The sequence below is a fragment of the Apus apus genome, chromosome 6, assembly GCF_020740795.1.
Source record: "Apus apus isolate bApuApu2 chromosome 6, bApuApu2.pri.cur, whole genome shotgun sequence".
Classification (NCBI taxonomy): domain Eukaryota; kingdom Metazoa; phylum Chordata; class Aves; order Apodiformes; family Apodidae; genus Apus; species Apus apus.
Window position 1 is genome coordinate 24,056,669 of NC_067287.1, and position 14,788 is coordinate 24,071,456.

General features: G+C 35.0%; 1 protein-coding gene across 3 annotated transcripts; it reads left to right on the forward strand.

Annotated features, from left to right (window-relative positions):
• The first annotated feature begins 5,315 nt into the window (after nt 1-5,315).
• On the forward strand, nt 5,316-14,174 carry PJVK (pejvakin). 3 transcript variants are annotated; one of them, XM_051624104.1, is made up of 6 exons: nt 5,316-5,639; nt 7,797-7,992; nt 9,518-9,659; nt 10,359-10,476; nt 12,258-12,362; nt 13,544-14,174. In XM_051624104.1, exons 1-6 carry the CDS (start codon nt 5,429-5,431, stop codon nt 13,843-13,845), a joined length of 1,074 nt encoding a protein of 357 aa, XP_051480064.1. In that variant the 5' UTR covers nt 5,316-5,428; the 3' UTR covers nt 13,846-14,174. The 3 variants fall into 3 exon arrangements, with proteins under 3 accessions (XP_051480064.1, XP_051480066.1, XP_051480065.1); XM_051624106.1 differs by having other exon boundaries at nt 5,598-6,646; XM_051624105.1 differs by having other exon boundaries at nt 5,608-5,639; nt 6,618-7,992.
• The last annotated feature ends 614 nt before the right edge of the window (nt 14,175-14,788 follow it).

Sequence of the window (14,788 nt, forward strand, 5' to 3'; positions counted from 1 at the left end):
AGGGTGCATAAATGCATATTACAGACATTAATCTGATGTGAAGACATTTTTTACCTGTGATGTGATTAGATTACATTAGATTACATTTGTAATCATGTGGAAAAGTTCCAAAGTAAAATAAAATAAATAGTTATTTTTCTCATTAATGGCTGTTTGGTTATATTTCTTTCAGTGAAGAAATGAGTCTAACTACTAGCTCAAGTTTCACAACTACCCCAGGTTCCTTGACCGCATTGTTTGACAAGTCAGTGGAGGAAAAAAGTATAATTAAACATTTCCAAAAGGTGACACTTGTTGTCTGCAAGTGGACCACAAGTTCTGGTAAGGACATTGAGGGGATTTTTTAACTTATGAAATATAAGGCATGGATTGTCTTATAAGCTGCTCTTTAAGGAGGTTATTTTTGAGGTCCTGGCATTACATTTAGCAAAGAAATTGGGGTGATCTAACAGAAGGGCACATCCATTCTTCAGTTCTAGCTCAAGAGCTGATTTAATTTAAATGCTGCTTAGCCAACCTAGTACAATAATATTAGTCAGACTGCTTTTTATCTTTGACAAGAATTTTTTATGTCATCTGTCTGTTAAAATGCTTGGTATCTGGAAACTGTTCAAGTATCTTCTTATTATATGCCTACATATGTGAAAAAAAATAAATAAATTAGGAAACTAGATGAGGAGGTATTCTTGTAGCATGAAAGGAACAGCCTGAATAAGCATAGAGGTGATTATGAAAGAGGATGCTGAATTTTGTGTGCCCTACAAACACCTGCTTCATTTTGTCTGTTTATAAATACTCTGTATCCAAAGAGCTGAGAATACTTTATAATACTAGTCAGTTTTTGCAGAATCTTGCCCAGGGAAGTGATATATTACCATAGCCACATACACTAGTTCTCATAGACTGAGGTTGATTACGCTGTATCACAGAACAACTAGTGGCAATAGCAAAAATAATTTCAGTTGAAGCTTGCTGCTCAGATTAAAATGTAAGGAGAAGAACCAAGGAACAAGATATTTCTATTACTGAAGGAAGTATTGTATAGATATAACTGTACCAGTGCCCTCCAGACAGATTAGCATGGACAAGGTGAATTAAATCAAGGTAGGCAAATCCTTTGTTTTGTAATCTTTCTTCAGACATAGTGGCACAGCAGCTACAGTTCTGCGTCCTCACACAGGTGGATGAACAAGCTCACAAAGCTGTCCTCTAACACAAACGCACCCACTCACAGATGCTAGTAAAAAGGATTTAGCCATTCAGGCAGCATCCTCCAAAAGAAAGGCAGTATTAAACCTACTTTAGGTCATACTGGTTTGTTTGTTTCCAGATTTGTCTTTATAGGCTAATAATGCTAGGTGATTAAAGTACCTTCATTGTGTGCAGTAATGTTTATATAACAAATGACCACTTTTGGCTGAAAGATGTGCCTGTTTCTCATAGGTAGTGAGTTTAAATACAAACATACTATCTCAGCAAATCTCTCCCTGGAGTACCAGCTCTGCATTTCTTACTAGTAAATCTTTCACAGCTAACACATCCATCTAGCCATTAAAAATGCTGCCAATAACATTAGGGCAATTACAAAGAAGCAAAAGCTGATGTATTTTATACATTTTAACCAGTGATAGTAATGTAGTATCACACTATTTAAAGATAGACGTGTGAAACACTGGTCTGTAAACCCATGAACAAAGGTCTGAAACCTGAAAGGTAAGTCTGTGGAAGAGCATATAAAACTGGCCAGCATGTATATGCCTTAATCTCTTTTGTTTCCTTGTCATCATTAACATGGCTCTAGCAAGAAGGCAGTGAAGTGGCACAAAGGAGCCAGCTGTGCAATGCATTCCACATTTTCTGTTCCTGGGACAAGCCTGTAGCTTACACGCCCCTTAGTTGAGACTACAAGTGCATCTTTAGACACCCCGTAAGTACAAATATCCAACATTCCTGCAGGGATAATGTAGGATAACTATCTAATAATAAAAAACATTATGATAGAAAGAAAATAAATACCAGCTTCTAGAGATACTGCTGTTCTGTAAGTTATTGAAAGCTGTCTTATACGAAGACTGAAATTAATGCTGAAGTGAGTAATCAGGAAGCCTCCATCTCTTTTGAATTGTTTTGGATTCTTTTAGAGAAACAGAAGTTAGATTTGACTCCATCAAAGGATTTAATTCCTTTCTGTGTATGCCTCTTATTCAATTATTAGTCTTTACTTACCAAAACTCCTTTGTCCTTTGTTATTACAGTCACCATTATTATTTCAGCAATAACAGAGTAGAAAAATATATATATAGTAAGATAGCCATTCAGGTGTCTGAAAAGAGTGCTTTTGGCAGAGGCAAGGGCTAGGGTAGAAACACATGACAGAGGCACAATGAACGGCAAAGACTGTTTCACATAAAGCTCCAAATATTAACTGCAGTACCACTGCAGTCCAAAAATCAGCTCAGATAAGATATATGGTTTTAGTCATGTTGGCCAGAAAGTCATAAATCATGTCATGTTTTAGAATAATGGAGAAGGTTTTTATCTATTAATCCAGGTGAAGATATAGCAAAGAAACTGCAGAACACAGAGCGGAATAAGCTGCCTTGAAACTGCTCCTCATATTGAGGCTTGTGATGTTGTAGGCAAACTTAGAGACACCTTCAGTCTGCTGGGGATGAACAACTCAAAACAGAAGCAGAAGAGAGGATGGTAGTTAGGAACAGAGTTAAGCTAGAGTTATACGAACAGGAAAATAAATTTTAAAAAGATATACTGCAGATGCTAATTTCTATTTTTTTCTTTATATCACTTCATATTTTTTCTCACATAGAATTTTATCTTCCAACTATAGATGAACCTGCCCTACAGATGAATCAGCAGTGAGGCTTCTGCTAGTAAAAGCCTTTATTTATTGATCTATCTATCTATCTATCTATCTATCTATCTATTTATTTATTTATTTATTTTCAAGGATAGGAGAGCATATAATTAGAGAGAGAAGGGGCAACACAAAGAAAATGTGGTTTTATGACTGAGAACATGGCAAAACTGGAGGAATAGTTTTGTATATGATTTGGGGGCCTCACTTAAGAGCAAAGGCCATCATAGTTGGATACTAGGCAATTTGCAGGGGGGATATTTTGGTCATATTTTTAAATTTGTGTTTTAAGAAGGTGCCTGAGTCACTGTGAGGGTTCAAGTCTGACCTTGTTCCAGTAATATATAAAGGTGGGCTAAGATCAGGTTAGGAAAGTCCTTTTTGTTCTCTTATGAAGGATCTTATGTAGGGAAGGCAGATGGGATGCTTTGTCACTTTGTTATGCAACTCTGTGCCAAGGGGTATGGAAGGTTACAGCCCGGGCACTGCGCAGGGTGGCCTTGAACCCAACCTGCATCTGAGCAAGGATTTTCATCTGTACAACTTGGCGAGATGAGGCCAGATTTTTTAATTCAGGTGCTAACTCAGGCATAACATATGCACAGCAGCTTTTTCATTTATTGGTTGGCCAAAATGAGAGAGTGCCAGGGCTGCAGAAATATTGAAACTTCTTAAGTATACTTATGTGCCAAGTACAAAAGTGCCTGGTACTGGGGAGGGTGGGAAATTTCTTTGTTTTCTTTACTTGGATGTGCAAAATTAGTGAATGTTTTCTGAACGTGGCAATGTTAACATAGTTGCAGTTCTGTTCTCTGACTTGTGGCATGAGGATGATGCAGCTGCTGCTGCATTTATGGTGTGTTATGGGATACTAGAGTAACAGGAGTATCACATAAACATCAAACTATTCATTATCAAAATTAGTGTGAGGATTAGATTGGCCACATACTAAGCAAGAGTAATACAAATACATGTTGAATAAACATATCCAGCTGAGCTTAATAATTTGTAGAAAAAATAGTATCCGGTCAAAGAGTTACAAGACATATGCAGAAAAAATCTAAATAAAGCTGAATGGGTAATTTTATTTTAAGAATTTCCTTAGCTTTTCCTTCCCTTTAAAACCTTTTTAGTTTTGTTATAAATGTGTACAGAGGTTTTTTTTTTAGTGGAGTGCAATATGAACTACAGTGAGACTGAATTGCAGCATTTCACATTGTTTCATTTCGATGTCTACATATAACCTGCTTCGATGTTTTAGCACCCTCTAGAGCAAACAGAAAGGTCTCGCAGCCATGCCTTTCATCTTAGATAGCTGAGGTAGTAGACTCCTCTTTTTGCCTTTTTACTTTGGACTTCCTGATACTCTGAGTATTAAAAAATAATTATGGAAGTATTGGAAAGAGCTGCGTTTAATAATGTTAAATTATTAAATAAGTGTTCATATTATAAGAATAGTCCTTAAAATGCTTTCACAGGAAAAAGATGTGCTTACAAGATTTAGCAGTTCTAAGCTCATGACTTGAGCAAGAAAATCAAGTCATCGTTTGCATGAGGATGGGTCTGCTCCTGCTGCCTCCCTCACAGATCCTTTGCTGTGCTGTCCACTGACTCTTTTTTTGCCCTTTACAATTTTCTGTCTTTTTACGCTGTTTTCTCTCTTGGATCCTTGAGCTTCCCTTAATCCTGTATCAATAGTCTCACTTCTGTCTGCAATTTTTCTTTTATAATTTCACACAATACTCTCAATTTAGCAAATTTCTCCATAGTCTGAGCCAAATACATGTATCTGGCCTGTCTCAGAGCTAGCCCTTGTGTCACAGGCAGCTGAGTCCATAGGAGGAGCATAATGTATGATGAAAGCCCAGAGTTTCCGACTGCCCCTGGTCTTACACTTTGGCCCAGGCACTTACAAGACCTCTCCACCACTTGCTTGCCAGCTGAGCTCTCTCAGGTAGGTTCTGAAGCCGCTGTTGAAAGCCAACACCGTCTCAGCAGACCTGCCAGCTTTCACTCATGTGTAATTCAGGCAGTCTCCTGGAGCTTAATTGGGCTGCTTTGTGAGTTGTTAGTAAAACAACTAGAATTCAGCTGCAGCAAGGACCCACTAAACAGTAATACATCAATAACTCCTAAAGGGAAGCTAAGCATTGCAGAAGTTATTGTCTTCTGTTTCTAAGATTGAAAATTTTGTTTTCAAAGAGTGGCATTAAACTGCCAAGGAAAAGGCAACCATTTCCCTATCAGTTTTCACTGGTTATTTATTATTCATCATACAGAATTAGAGAGCTTGACTGAAGGTCACTGAGAGAAGTCTGGAGTGATCCACCTCAGAAGCTGGGTAGCTAGGATGCCGTTGATTCTTTCCAAGCAAAATATAAGTCGATCTAAGAAACCAGTTTGACAGCTTTTGCTTTTTTTTTTTAAGAAGTTAATTAGTTTGAAAGAACATTGTAAAAAAGAACTGAACATGGGCTTGACACCCAGAAGTTACACTTGATACAGAGTATTTTATTATTATCATTATTATTATCATCATCATAATGTCATAATATGTTTGCTGCTGCAACCAAAAACTTTGTAAAACAGGTCGGTGATGGAGGAAGACTAGTTCCAGTGCCCAGCCTAAGTGAAGCTGATAAATACCAACCTTTGAGTCTCGTGATTAAGAAAAGAAAATGTTTACTTTCAAAAACATCTAAGTTTGCTTCAACACCTTTCACATTAAAGGACATTCTTCAGGGGGAGAAAGAAATTTCTGCAGGTAAGATTTCTGTCTTTCTTCAAAGCAGAAAAATGCGTGTGTTCTAGTAATTACAGAACAGTAGACATCGTTTAAACTGTGCAGGTAGTATGGTGGTTCTTTAGAACATGCGTAATAACATTTGTCTTGCTTAGTTAAACAGTCAACTATACTACAAGCCTTTAGTATTTTCTGAACTAATGTGAAAGCAACTCAGTTAAGCCTTGTGTTTTTTCACAAATTACAACAGATTCCTGGAATATGTATTGATGTTTGTTGATTAATCAAAGTTTGATTTTGATCTTCACCTTTCTCTGCATGCTCACTTTTAAAAAATGTAAGAAGGGTCTTAGTTCTGTAGCTGTTCCATGCTATTAATTCCTGGTGTTGAACTGGGCTCTGCTCAGGAAAAAGCATTTGAAAACTGACTGAAGTAATTGTTTTTCATAAGGTCTTTTTTTTCCCCATTTGTTATCTTTTTGTATATTTAAGGAGCTTAACTGTGTTTAAATTGCCTTTGCTATCCAATACGGAAAATTTTTGAAGGGATTCTATGAGAATTAAAGTTAGAAAATTGAATTATAATGCCTACATTTTCCCATACCTTTCTTTGAAAATTCTGTGCAATTCATATCTACATTATATGTTTTCTCAAACCAGTTGCATTGCTTTACTTTATTCTGAAAAAAGGTCAATTTTAACAAAAGTATTGATCACATTATTACTTGCACAACAACTGCATTAATTAAAACTCTACTTAGACAAACCAGTATGAACACAAGAAGACAGAAATATCAGTTGACCCCACAAAGGGGTGATTCCAAGACACAAGTATGATGAAGATTGGAATTCCACTAATCCTAGTAGTCTTACATTCAGGAGAAGTCAGCTGGCTTGTCCAGAATTAATCTAATTGAAAAATCTCATTTCAAAGGCTGAGAAAAAGGCTGCAAAATCTCACTAAAGTGTCTCACAAAACCTTTATCTTTTTTTCTGTAGAGGTCGTGCAGAAGAAACTGTCCTTTAATGTAAGCAAAAAACTCTGTAATTGAATGTCCTTTTTTATGTGACAAATGTAAGCATTTTCAATTTTTTAAGCAATATGAAAAATATATTAACTTGTTTTTATTAAAAATACAGACAATCAGGATTCATACTTAGTGACTTTATAATGTCACTTTATCCTAAAATCTTCAATGTATTAAAGAAAAAAAAAAAAAGAGGATTAAAACCCAGATTCTCAAATGTATTCAGATGCTGTTGGATGCCTAATCCCAGTGTTCTACCTGCTCTATTATTTAAAATTTGGCAACCAATGTGTTCTAATGTTTTTCTGTTAGCATAATGAAACAGTATTTAAGGTCATAAAGAAAGCATTCTAAAAATGGCTTGGCACCTACCCTTTTGTTGCTCAATAATTCAGTGCAAACTTTCAAGTCACAATTCATCTGTTGTTTTCCTTCAAAATAAACTATCATAGTCCCTGGAATCATCAGGCACGTATGGAAAGTGTGGCAAGTGTTTCCAACTGTGACGTATCAGCTAAATGGCAAGGTTAATGTTGCTGGCACACCCATGTCTCATTCATGTATTGCAAAAATGAAGAAAGGTTCATTTATACTGCATCTAGGCAAAATTCAGAATTCACAAACATTATTTTACACATGGTGGCTTTCACTTTGTTCCTAGTTTTAATCATCTGCGTGGCCTTCTCTAAGTAATTCTGTGTTTCAGAGCCTCTGCCATTAAACACAGAACACACTACATGTCTGTTTGTACAAGGACCAACAGCATCCTTACAAGTAGAAATACTTTAGAAGAGTAATGATAAGCACAGAAATGTAGAAATACTCCTAATCACCATTTCATGCCCAGGACATAACACATGCAGGAACATGGAAACAACTGTGCCAGAGTGAGTCACAGAGATCCCTCAGACCCCTGTGCTCTCTCTTTCCCGTAGTCATCAGCATTGACACCAACAAGTAAGTGCTCAGTGGAGTTCAGAATTTCACATTGAAATGGTCAAAAAGCATACGAACAGTACCATTTGGTATCTTCTTTATATTTTTTCTATTCAAAATTAAAATAATTTAAGTATCCTGTTACAAATAAGTAATGCTGTGTAAAAATACTGTTTTCAGACTTTTCATCACATAATGTTTATCTTTTACTCAGGTGTCTCGTCCTACCAGTTGCTCAACTATGAAGACAAATCTGATGTTTCACTTAATGGTCGAAGAGGAAATCAGATAATGAATGATGTTGGTTTTGATGTTGCTGGATCAGATTCTATTGCGTTTAAAGCTTCTTTTGGCATAGTGACGAAACATGAGGTTGAAGTACCAACATTACTTAAAGAACTTACTACAAGGTTATATGATATACTTTGTTTTCTGGTTCCACAAGTGCATTTCATACAGCTAGGCTGAATCTCTGAAATGGTTAGGTTTTGATTATTTTTAGCCATGAATAACAGTGATCCTCTGATATTTTCTAAATTTCTTAATTGTAGGTTTAACTAGTCTCAAGTTAGATCACTGTGATTAGACATAAGACCTTCTGTATAACAAAGACTGCAGATTTTTTGTTAATTAATTCTTGTTTGAATTACAGGCCATCCAAGGTCTTATGTATATTATTCCATACTACTGAAATGTTAAAATTTACTTCAAATGGCATTAGCCAACTTCAAGTTTCAGAAAAAAGATGTCTTTGCCTTTGTCTGATGAACTAGAGAACCATATGTATCACTGCCAGTGTAGGTACTGAAAGGTTTTATGAGGTTGTACAGCCTTTTCTTAGAAAATCAAAGTAGGTTTATCTACTGAAATTTTTCATAACCTTCTGTGGCTCGTGTCTGAACTTTTCATTTTTCCAACATCCTCATTGAATTGTGGACACTGAAATTGAACTTTGTGTTCCTGTAGTGCTGGCACAACTGCCAAACACATTGCAATATGATGTAATTAATTCTGAGTGTACTTATTTAGTTTATGTTTTAAAGATCATCCCTTGACCACAATGTCATCCCAATCAATGGGATGTTTGCATTCCAGTGAATTATGTACTATACACGATGTGACACTTGGTATTTTCAAATATATATTGTTTCCTTGTAGTTATTTACCCAACAGTGCATGTCATTTTGTATCCGTAACTTCACTTGCTCTGTACCTACCTTTTCCCGGTTTATATGTAACCCCCAAATATTACCATTAATAATTGGGGGTGGAGTAGGGGAGGAGGTCTTAGTCTCCTGATAGAAATATTCAATGTTAAAGGACTGAGACCCAATTCCTGTAGAAATTCTCCTACAAGCACTCTTGTTCCATGATTGTTCTATGTGTATAGTTGATAAAAGTTTTTTCAGTCATAGTTGACATGTCAGTTAACCAGTTTTTAGTCCACTGATTGTGTGACAGCTTGTATAGGCATTATTTAGGCTTCTAATCAAAACATTCCATCATTATGAGCTTGACAGAAGCCTCAAGGTAGAGCATTATAGCTATTACTTTTACTGTTTCCCAGAAATTCTTTCCGACTCACATTAATTATATGACTTTAAAAAAAATAAATTATTAGTTAGGGTGTGTTGGCAGTTCCTTATGGTCTCTGATAACAGTGTCAGATGGAAGACTTGGAATTTTCCAGGATTTCCCATATAGCCTTTCCAACATTTGTACGTTACTGGGTTTATTTGACTTTTATCACTTCTGTTCCCAAACGCTGAAAATCAGTATTAAATTTCCAGACACGACCTCAATCAGTTGTTTCACCTCTATGAGACGGAAGTTATGGTGATTTATTTACTGATTATAAAGTTACCGGTTCTATTAGCTGCTTTGTAAATTACTGCTAATCTCTGAATTGTCTTCCTGCCTCCCTCTTGATTTTAGAAAAATAAACTTTGATCATTGTCTAGTCCATCAAACAAGAAAAAGCAGGATGGAAATTTTGTGTGTGGTCATGGAAAGTATTAGAACTACAAGGCAGTGCTCCTTAACCGTCCATACTGGAATGCGTGGAGAGACAATGAGGGTAAATATGTTTCAGAAAGTTCTGTAACTTAAGTCAACAAACATAAAAAATTGTATAAATGTTATGGTTGGATTATTTGTATTTTTAGTGATGTAAGCTTAGAAAAAATCAGAAGTACATCAATATTATTGCTCTGATATAAACTGAATTAAATTATGGTATTTTGTTAGTATTGCTTATCTGAGTGAGGGATAGGGAATGCATGTGAAAGGATGGCTAGACAATGATCTATTGCTTTAGGTGAAGCCTTGGCAAAAATGTGGAATTTACTTCTTACTTTGAATCTTTGAATAAGTATATAAGCTATCTTTCATTATTATATTAATCTTCTATAACTCATTGGAACTTATGTTGTTATTATTTAAGGGGTAGGCATCTTACTGCCCGTTCTGTGTTCTTCCCTCTCTCTTAAGTGTGTTTGAATAATTGAACCTTCAAATCTTCTGAGGTTTGCCCATTACTAGTTTTCATAAATAATTCACATAATTTTCAATGAGTGATGCAAGTTGTTACTACTTCTGTATCAAACTTTATTAAAATGCGAAGTTGTTCATATGGATTTTTTTATTTGTGAAATTTGAACTTTGATTTCAAAGCTGCCTTCTGGGAGTATAACTCTCAATGTATACAGTTATTATTTTGTTTATTTTTTTAATTTCCATTTTAACATTTTTTTCTTTTTATGCTTTTCTAAATTAGTTTCACATTATTGAAGATCAGAATTGTAAAGGACGGGACAAAGTCATTGTTTTTCCTGCACATACAACGATTGCTTTTAGTGTATTTGAACTTTATATTCATTTGGATGGTAATTTTGGTAAGTGACATGCATTATTGTCATTACTGCTGTTATTTATAATTATTTGAGTTTTGAAACTATTTTTCTTGCTTTTCCTATACATAAGCCCCAATCTCATACAATGGTATACCTTGATTTTATGCACATAAGTAGTCTGACTTTCTAAGGGAAACTATTCTTTAAAAGATAAACAAGGCAGGTACTAGAAAAAAGACTCTCATGAAATATCATTTCTAAGTTAAACATGATTTTGTAATTTTTTGTAAAATCCCACAGTTGCATGGAACAAAAACTGATTTCCTTATATTTCTAGCCTGTGAGGAACAGGGTTATGAGACCATCTGATTAGTTTTGCCTTAAATAGGAAAGTAAAAAGAACCAAGTGAAGAAGAAAGTTTGCAGAACTTCTAAACTTAAGCTTACTTTTTTTCTGTTGGAGCATTAATTTCAGTCTGGTATGTCATTGCCACATGTGGACATTAGAAGATATTCAGGAAAACTGAAAACTAATTAAAAAAAAAAAAAAAGATTGCATAGCTCCTGTAAGGTTTTCTCTCTTGGGAGGAAGGATGACGCTTATGTATTTACATTTTCTTGCACTAAGTGTAGCCTATGACATTATCTATGTTATCAATATTGTTTGCAATAAACCAGAAAGTCCATTTTAGGATTTGATCTAGTACTTGATAATATCAAATGCAAAACTCCCTACCAATTAAATTCACATTAGATAAAGCTTGAACCACCAGATTCACATGCACTTAAATACAGGAACCTCTCGAGTGTCACTCAACTGATTCAGGAATTGCTTGACTCTCTATAACATTGTGGCTTTCAGTAAACAGCAAAATAAAAGACCTGGTTAGGGAAGTATTCTGTCTGTGCAGCTCTGTACAGCACTGTGTTTTATGAGCTGCGAATACCACTGTACCTTTTGGCATACACAGTTTAAAACTTCCATGACAGGAACTCTGTGTTGTAAAGCATCTGTTTACTGAACTGTGAGACACCTTTACCCTGCTGTAAAAACTTAGAATACACTCCAAATCACACAAAATTACTGAACTAAAATTAAAAGAGATAGTAGAGTAGTTCTTTATAGTCACTTCCATAATGCTCAATATTAATTTCAATTTTGGAAGTGTTTTAATTTTATTTCACTTTGATGCAATGGTAGGTACATGTACAATGTTTTTGCTAAAGTCATTATCAATTATATAATTAAGCTGGTATTTTTATTTGTGTAATTAAAGAGAACTCCCAACGTAAAATGCAATTTGTAATTGATTATCCCTATATTTCACTTCAAAGGTTTTCTTTGAAGTTATGGATAGAAATGTAGGTGATACTTCTTTTTTATTAAAAAAGAGAAGTTCTAGTAGTTGATTAAGTGTTGAAAGTGATGACTACAGAGCTCACAGCCTTGCTTATTGTTTTCCATTTTTTGTTTCAAATGAGATCATAGAAATGTTTCTCCTTCAGTTATGGAACTTCCATTTATATGATGTTGGCTGTCTTAGTCCCTCAACATGGCCATAAACTGTGTAAAAACAAAACAAAGTGATGATGTATGTTTAGAGCCATAAACATTTTAAAATTTTCATTGAATTACTGTTACTTGCTTCTATGGGCTGTTACTGTATGCAGACATATTTAAATATGGTACTAGCCATCAAAAATATTAGCAAAATTAAATTTAATCACTGTTAGCTTTAAAGATTAGAAAGCATGTTAAACTCTGTTGTGCAATTATTGCTTTTATACTTTGTTCTTCTAAAACTTGTTTTTAATTTTTAAAGAACTCTGTGTGACTCCAGTTTCAAAAGGAGGATTTGAAAAAGAGAAATCTGGATCATCATCACTGTCCAAATTAAGGATATTAAAGAGTACTCTGTTTCATCGAAGTATGGCTTTTGATATTTATATCCCACTGTCTTAGTTAATGCATGAAGACTGAATTTTTATTTCTTTGTGTGCAAGATGAACAGTTAAAGAAGAAAATTTTGATGGAAAATGTACCTCAGTTTCTTGTATGTTGAAATACAAATAACTAATCTAGGATATTGCTGTTCATTAAAACTATAAAGATCTTAAAACTACAATTTATGGCTGATTTATTATAAACTGGTGTGGAGTAATTATACAGCTAACTTCAGTTAACATTAAGGCTATTTTGTATGCTTGCAATTTACAGCTAGTGTTATGTTTATAATCTATAAATAGTATTTAAGTTTAAATATCAAACAATATTAATTTAAATATTTGAATGTACTCTTTTGGCTACATGTTCACATGGCAGGGACATGCCATCATAGTTCTCTCTTCTCATTCTTGTATGAATACAAACCTGAGCATTGCTGTATGTAGCTGTATTTTCTACAGAGTAAGATCCTACACATTCAATGCTCCTTGGTCTAAACATTTTGGAAATTTGCAAATCTGAGTGTCAAGATTGATGTTGAGCAGTAAATATATCCTTCTAATGGATGCTTTGTATAAGTGTCCTTGCTCCACTATCCTCTTTTCAATCAAGGAGCTTTATGGACCAAGCCTTCATTTAGGCTCCAGTCCACACTGAGGGAATAAATCTCCAGTGGGTATGATACAGCGCAGTAGCTGTAGCTGTCTTCCAATCTAAACTAATTAGCCCCTGAAGAGAGAAGAAGGAGATAGGTAGTTCCAAAAGTGATTTCTTTCTGGGATGTTTGGATGCTCAGAAATCTGGTAGGAGGTCAACCTGGAGTCCTCCAAGTCCTTTTGAGTATTGATGGCTTTTTTTGTAAATGCTAGGAAAGAAAAAAATTTTAAACCAGAACATACACAGCTGTCATTAGAAGTTTGCTTCATGCTTTTATTTAGTTGTGTATTATGTATATAGGTCATATATAAAAAATTCTGGCTTAAGTGAAAGCAAAGAAATATTTTCATCACACAGGTCTTCGGATGGGAAGTAATCTACAATGTGGTACGTTTAGAATGGTTTAATGGATCAGGTGTTATTCCCAAAAGTAGATTGGTAGATTGTTTTGTAAATGCTTCATAATGTAATGACAGAGAATTGCTTTTTTGGTGTGTTCTTTTTCAGATAAAATAGTAGTGGATACCATTGCTAACTCTGAGCCTTACTTGGAGGACCTTTTTACAGATTATTATGAAAAAGCTGCAAGCATGACTGACCTCTCTACAAGTTATCTCAGAGAGGGGTCTCATATCCGAATTAATTTACTTAATAACAACATCCCAAAAGGTCCCTGTGTCCTCTGTGGAATGGGAAGTTCTAAAAGGGAGACAGTCTACGGATGCCTAGAGTGTTCTTTTAATGGACAAAAGTATGTACGACTGCATGCTGTGCCCTGTTTTGACCTCTGGCATAAGAGAGTGAAGTAACCGAGCTAGGTAAGTGCCTGTTGTCACAGACGTGGGCATAACTGTGCCACAAAAACTTTCAGAATTAGTAAATGTGACTCAAATTGTTGAAATGCAAAATGGTGAAAGTGCAAAATATTTTACTACGCTGTTATCTTCAATTTGCTTCATAATCAATGACCTGTTACTTGAAAATGGCTTATTCATACCCTGACATTGCTTTTCTTCTCTCTAGTACCTTGTCCTTTCATTGCCATGATGAAGAAAAATGTGCTTTAAAACTGTATTTTCATAATGTCAAAATATATGCTAGAACTTGTTTACACAAACCTGTTTTTAAACCCCCAAATGTTGCCTTTATCTATACTGGCATATGATGGTAAAATGAGAATATTTGTTAATAATTTAGTGTTCTCATGCATGTTTAATTGAAGTATCAGATTAAAAAACATGCTAAAACTTAGCTCAGTCTAATGTTTCATTTACAAAAGGGAACAACAGAGATAAGCATTTCAGAATAGGATGCCATTACCACATGTCAACAGTTTGTGTAGATTACTAAGAAGAACCAGCCAGTCTCCCTTCTGCATTTGGATTTTATGTCACAGCTGCTCTTGGTGTTCTTTTTGGGGTTCAGGAAAAATTGCTTAGCAGAAAATAGTTTGGAAACTACAGAACTAACAGAACTACATTCTTTCAACAAGACTTCAGGGGTGAAGGTCTTTACCATGTAAATCACATCCACAGAAAATTCAGCCTGTGTTATTGAAAATATAGCCATCAGAAGGCACTAGAGAACTGTGCCCAGTACCAAGACTGGGAGTGCTGTTGAAGCTCTTCCTGTGCTATTTTCAACTGGAAAAACAATTTTTAAACGTTCTTGTATGTTTTAGAATTATTTTAAGGATAACTTATTTTACTTGTGCTGCTACTTTCACTGTGTACAACTTATTATCTCATGTTA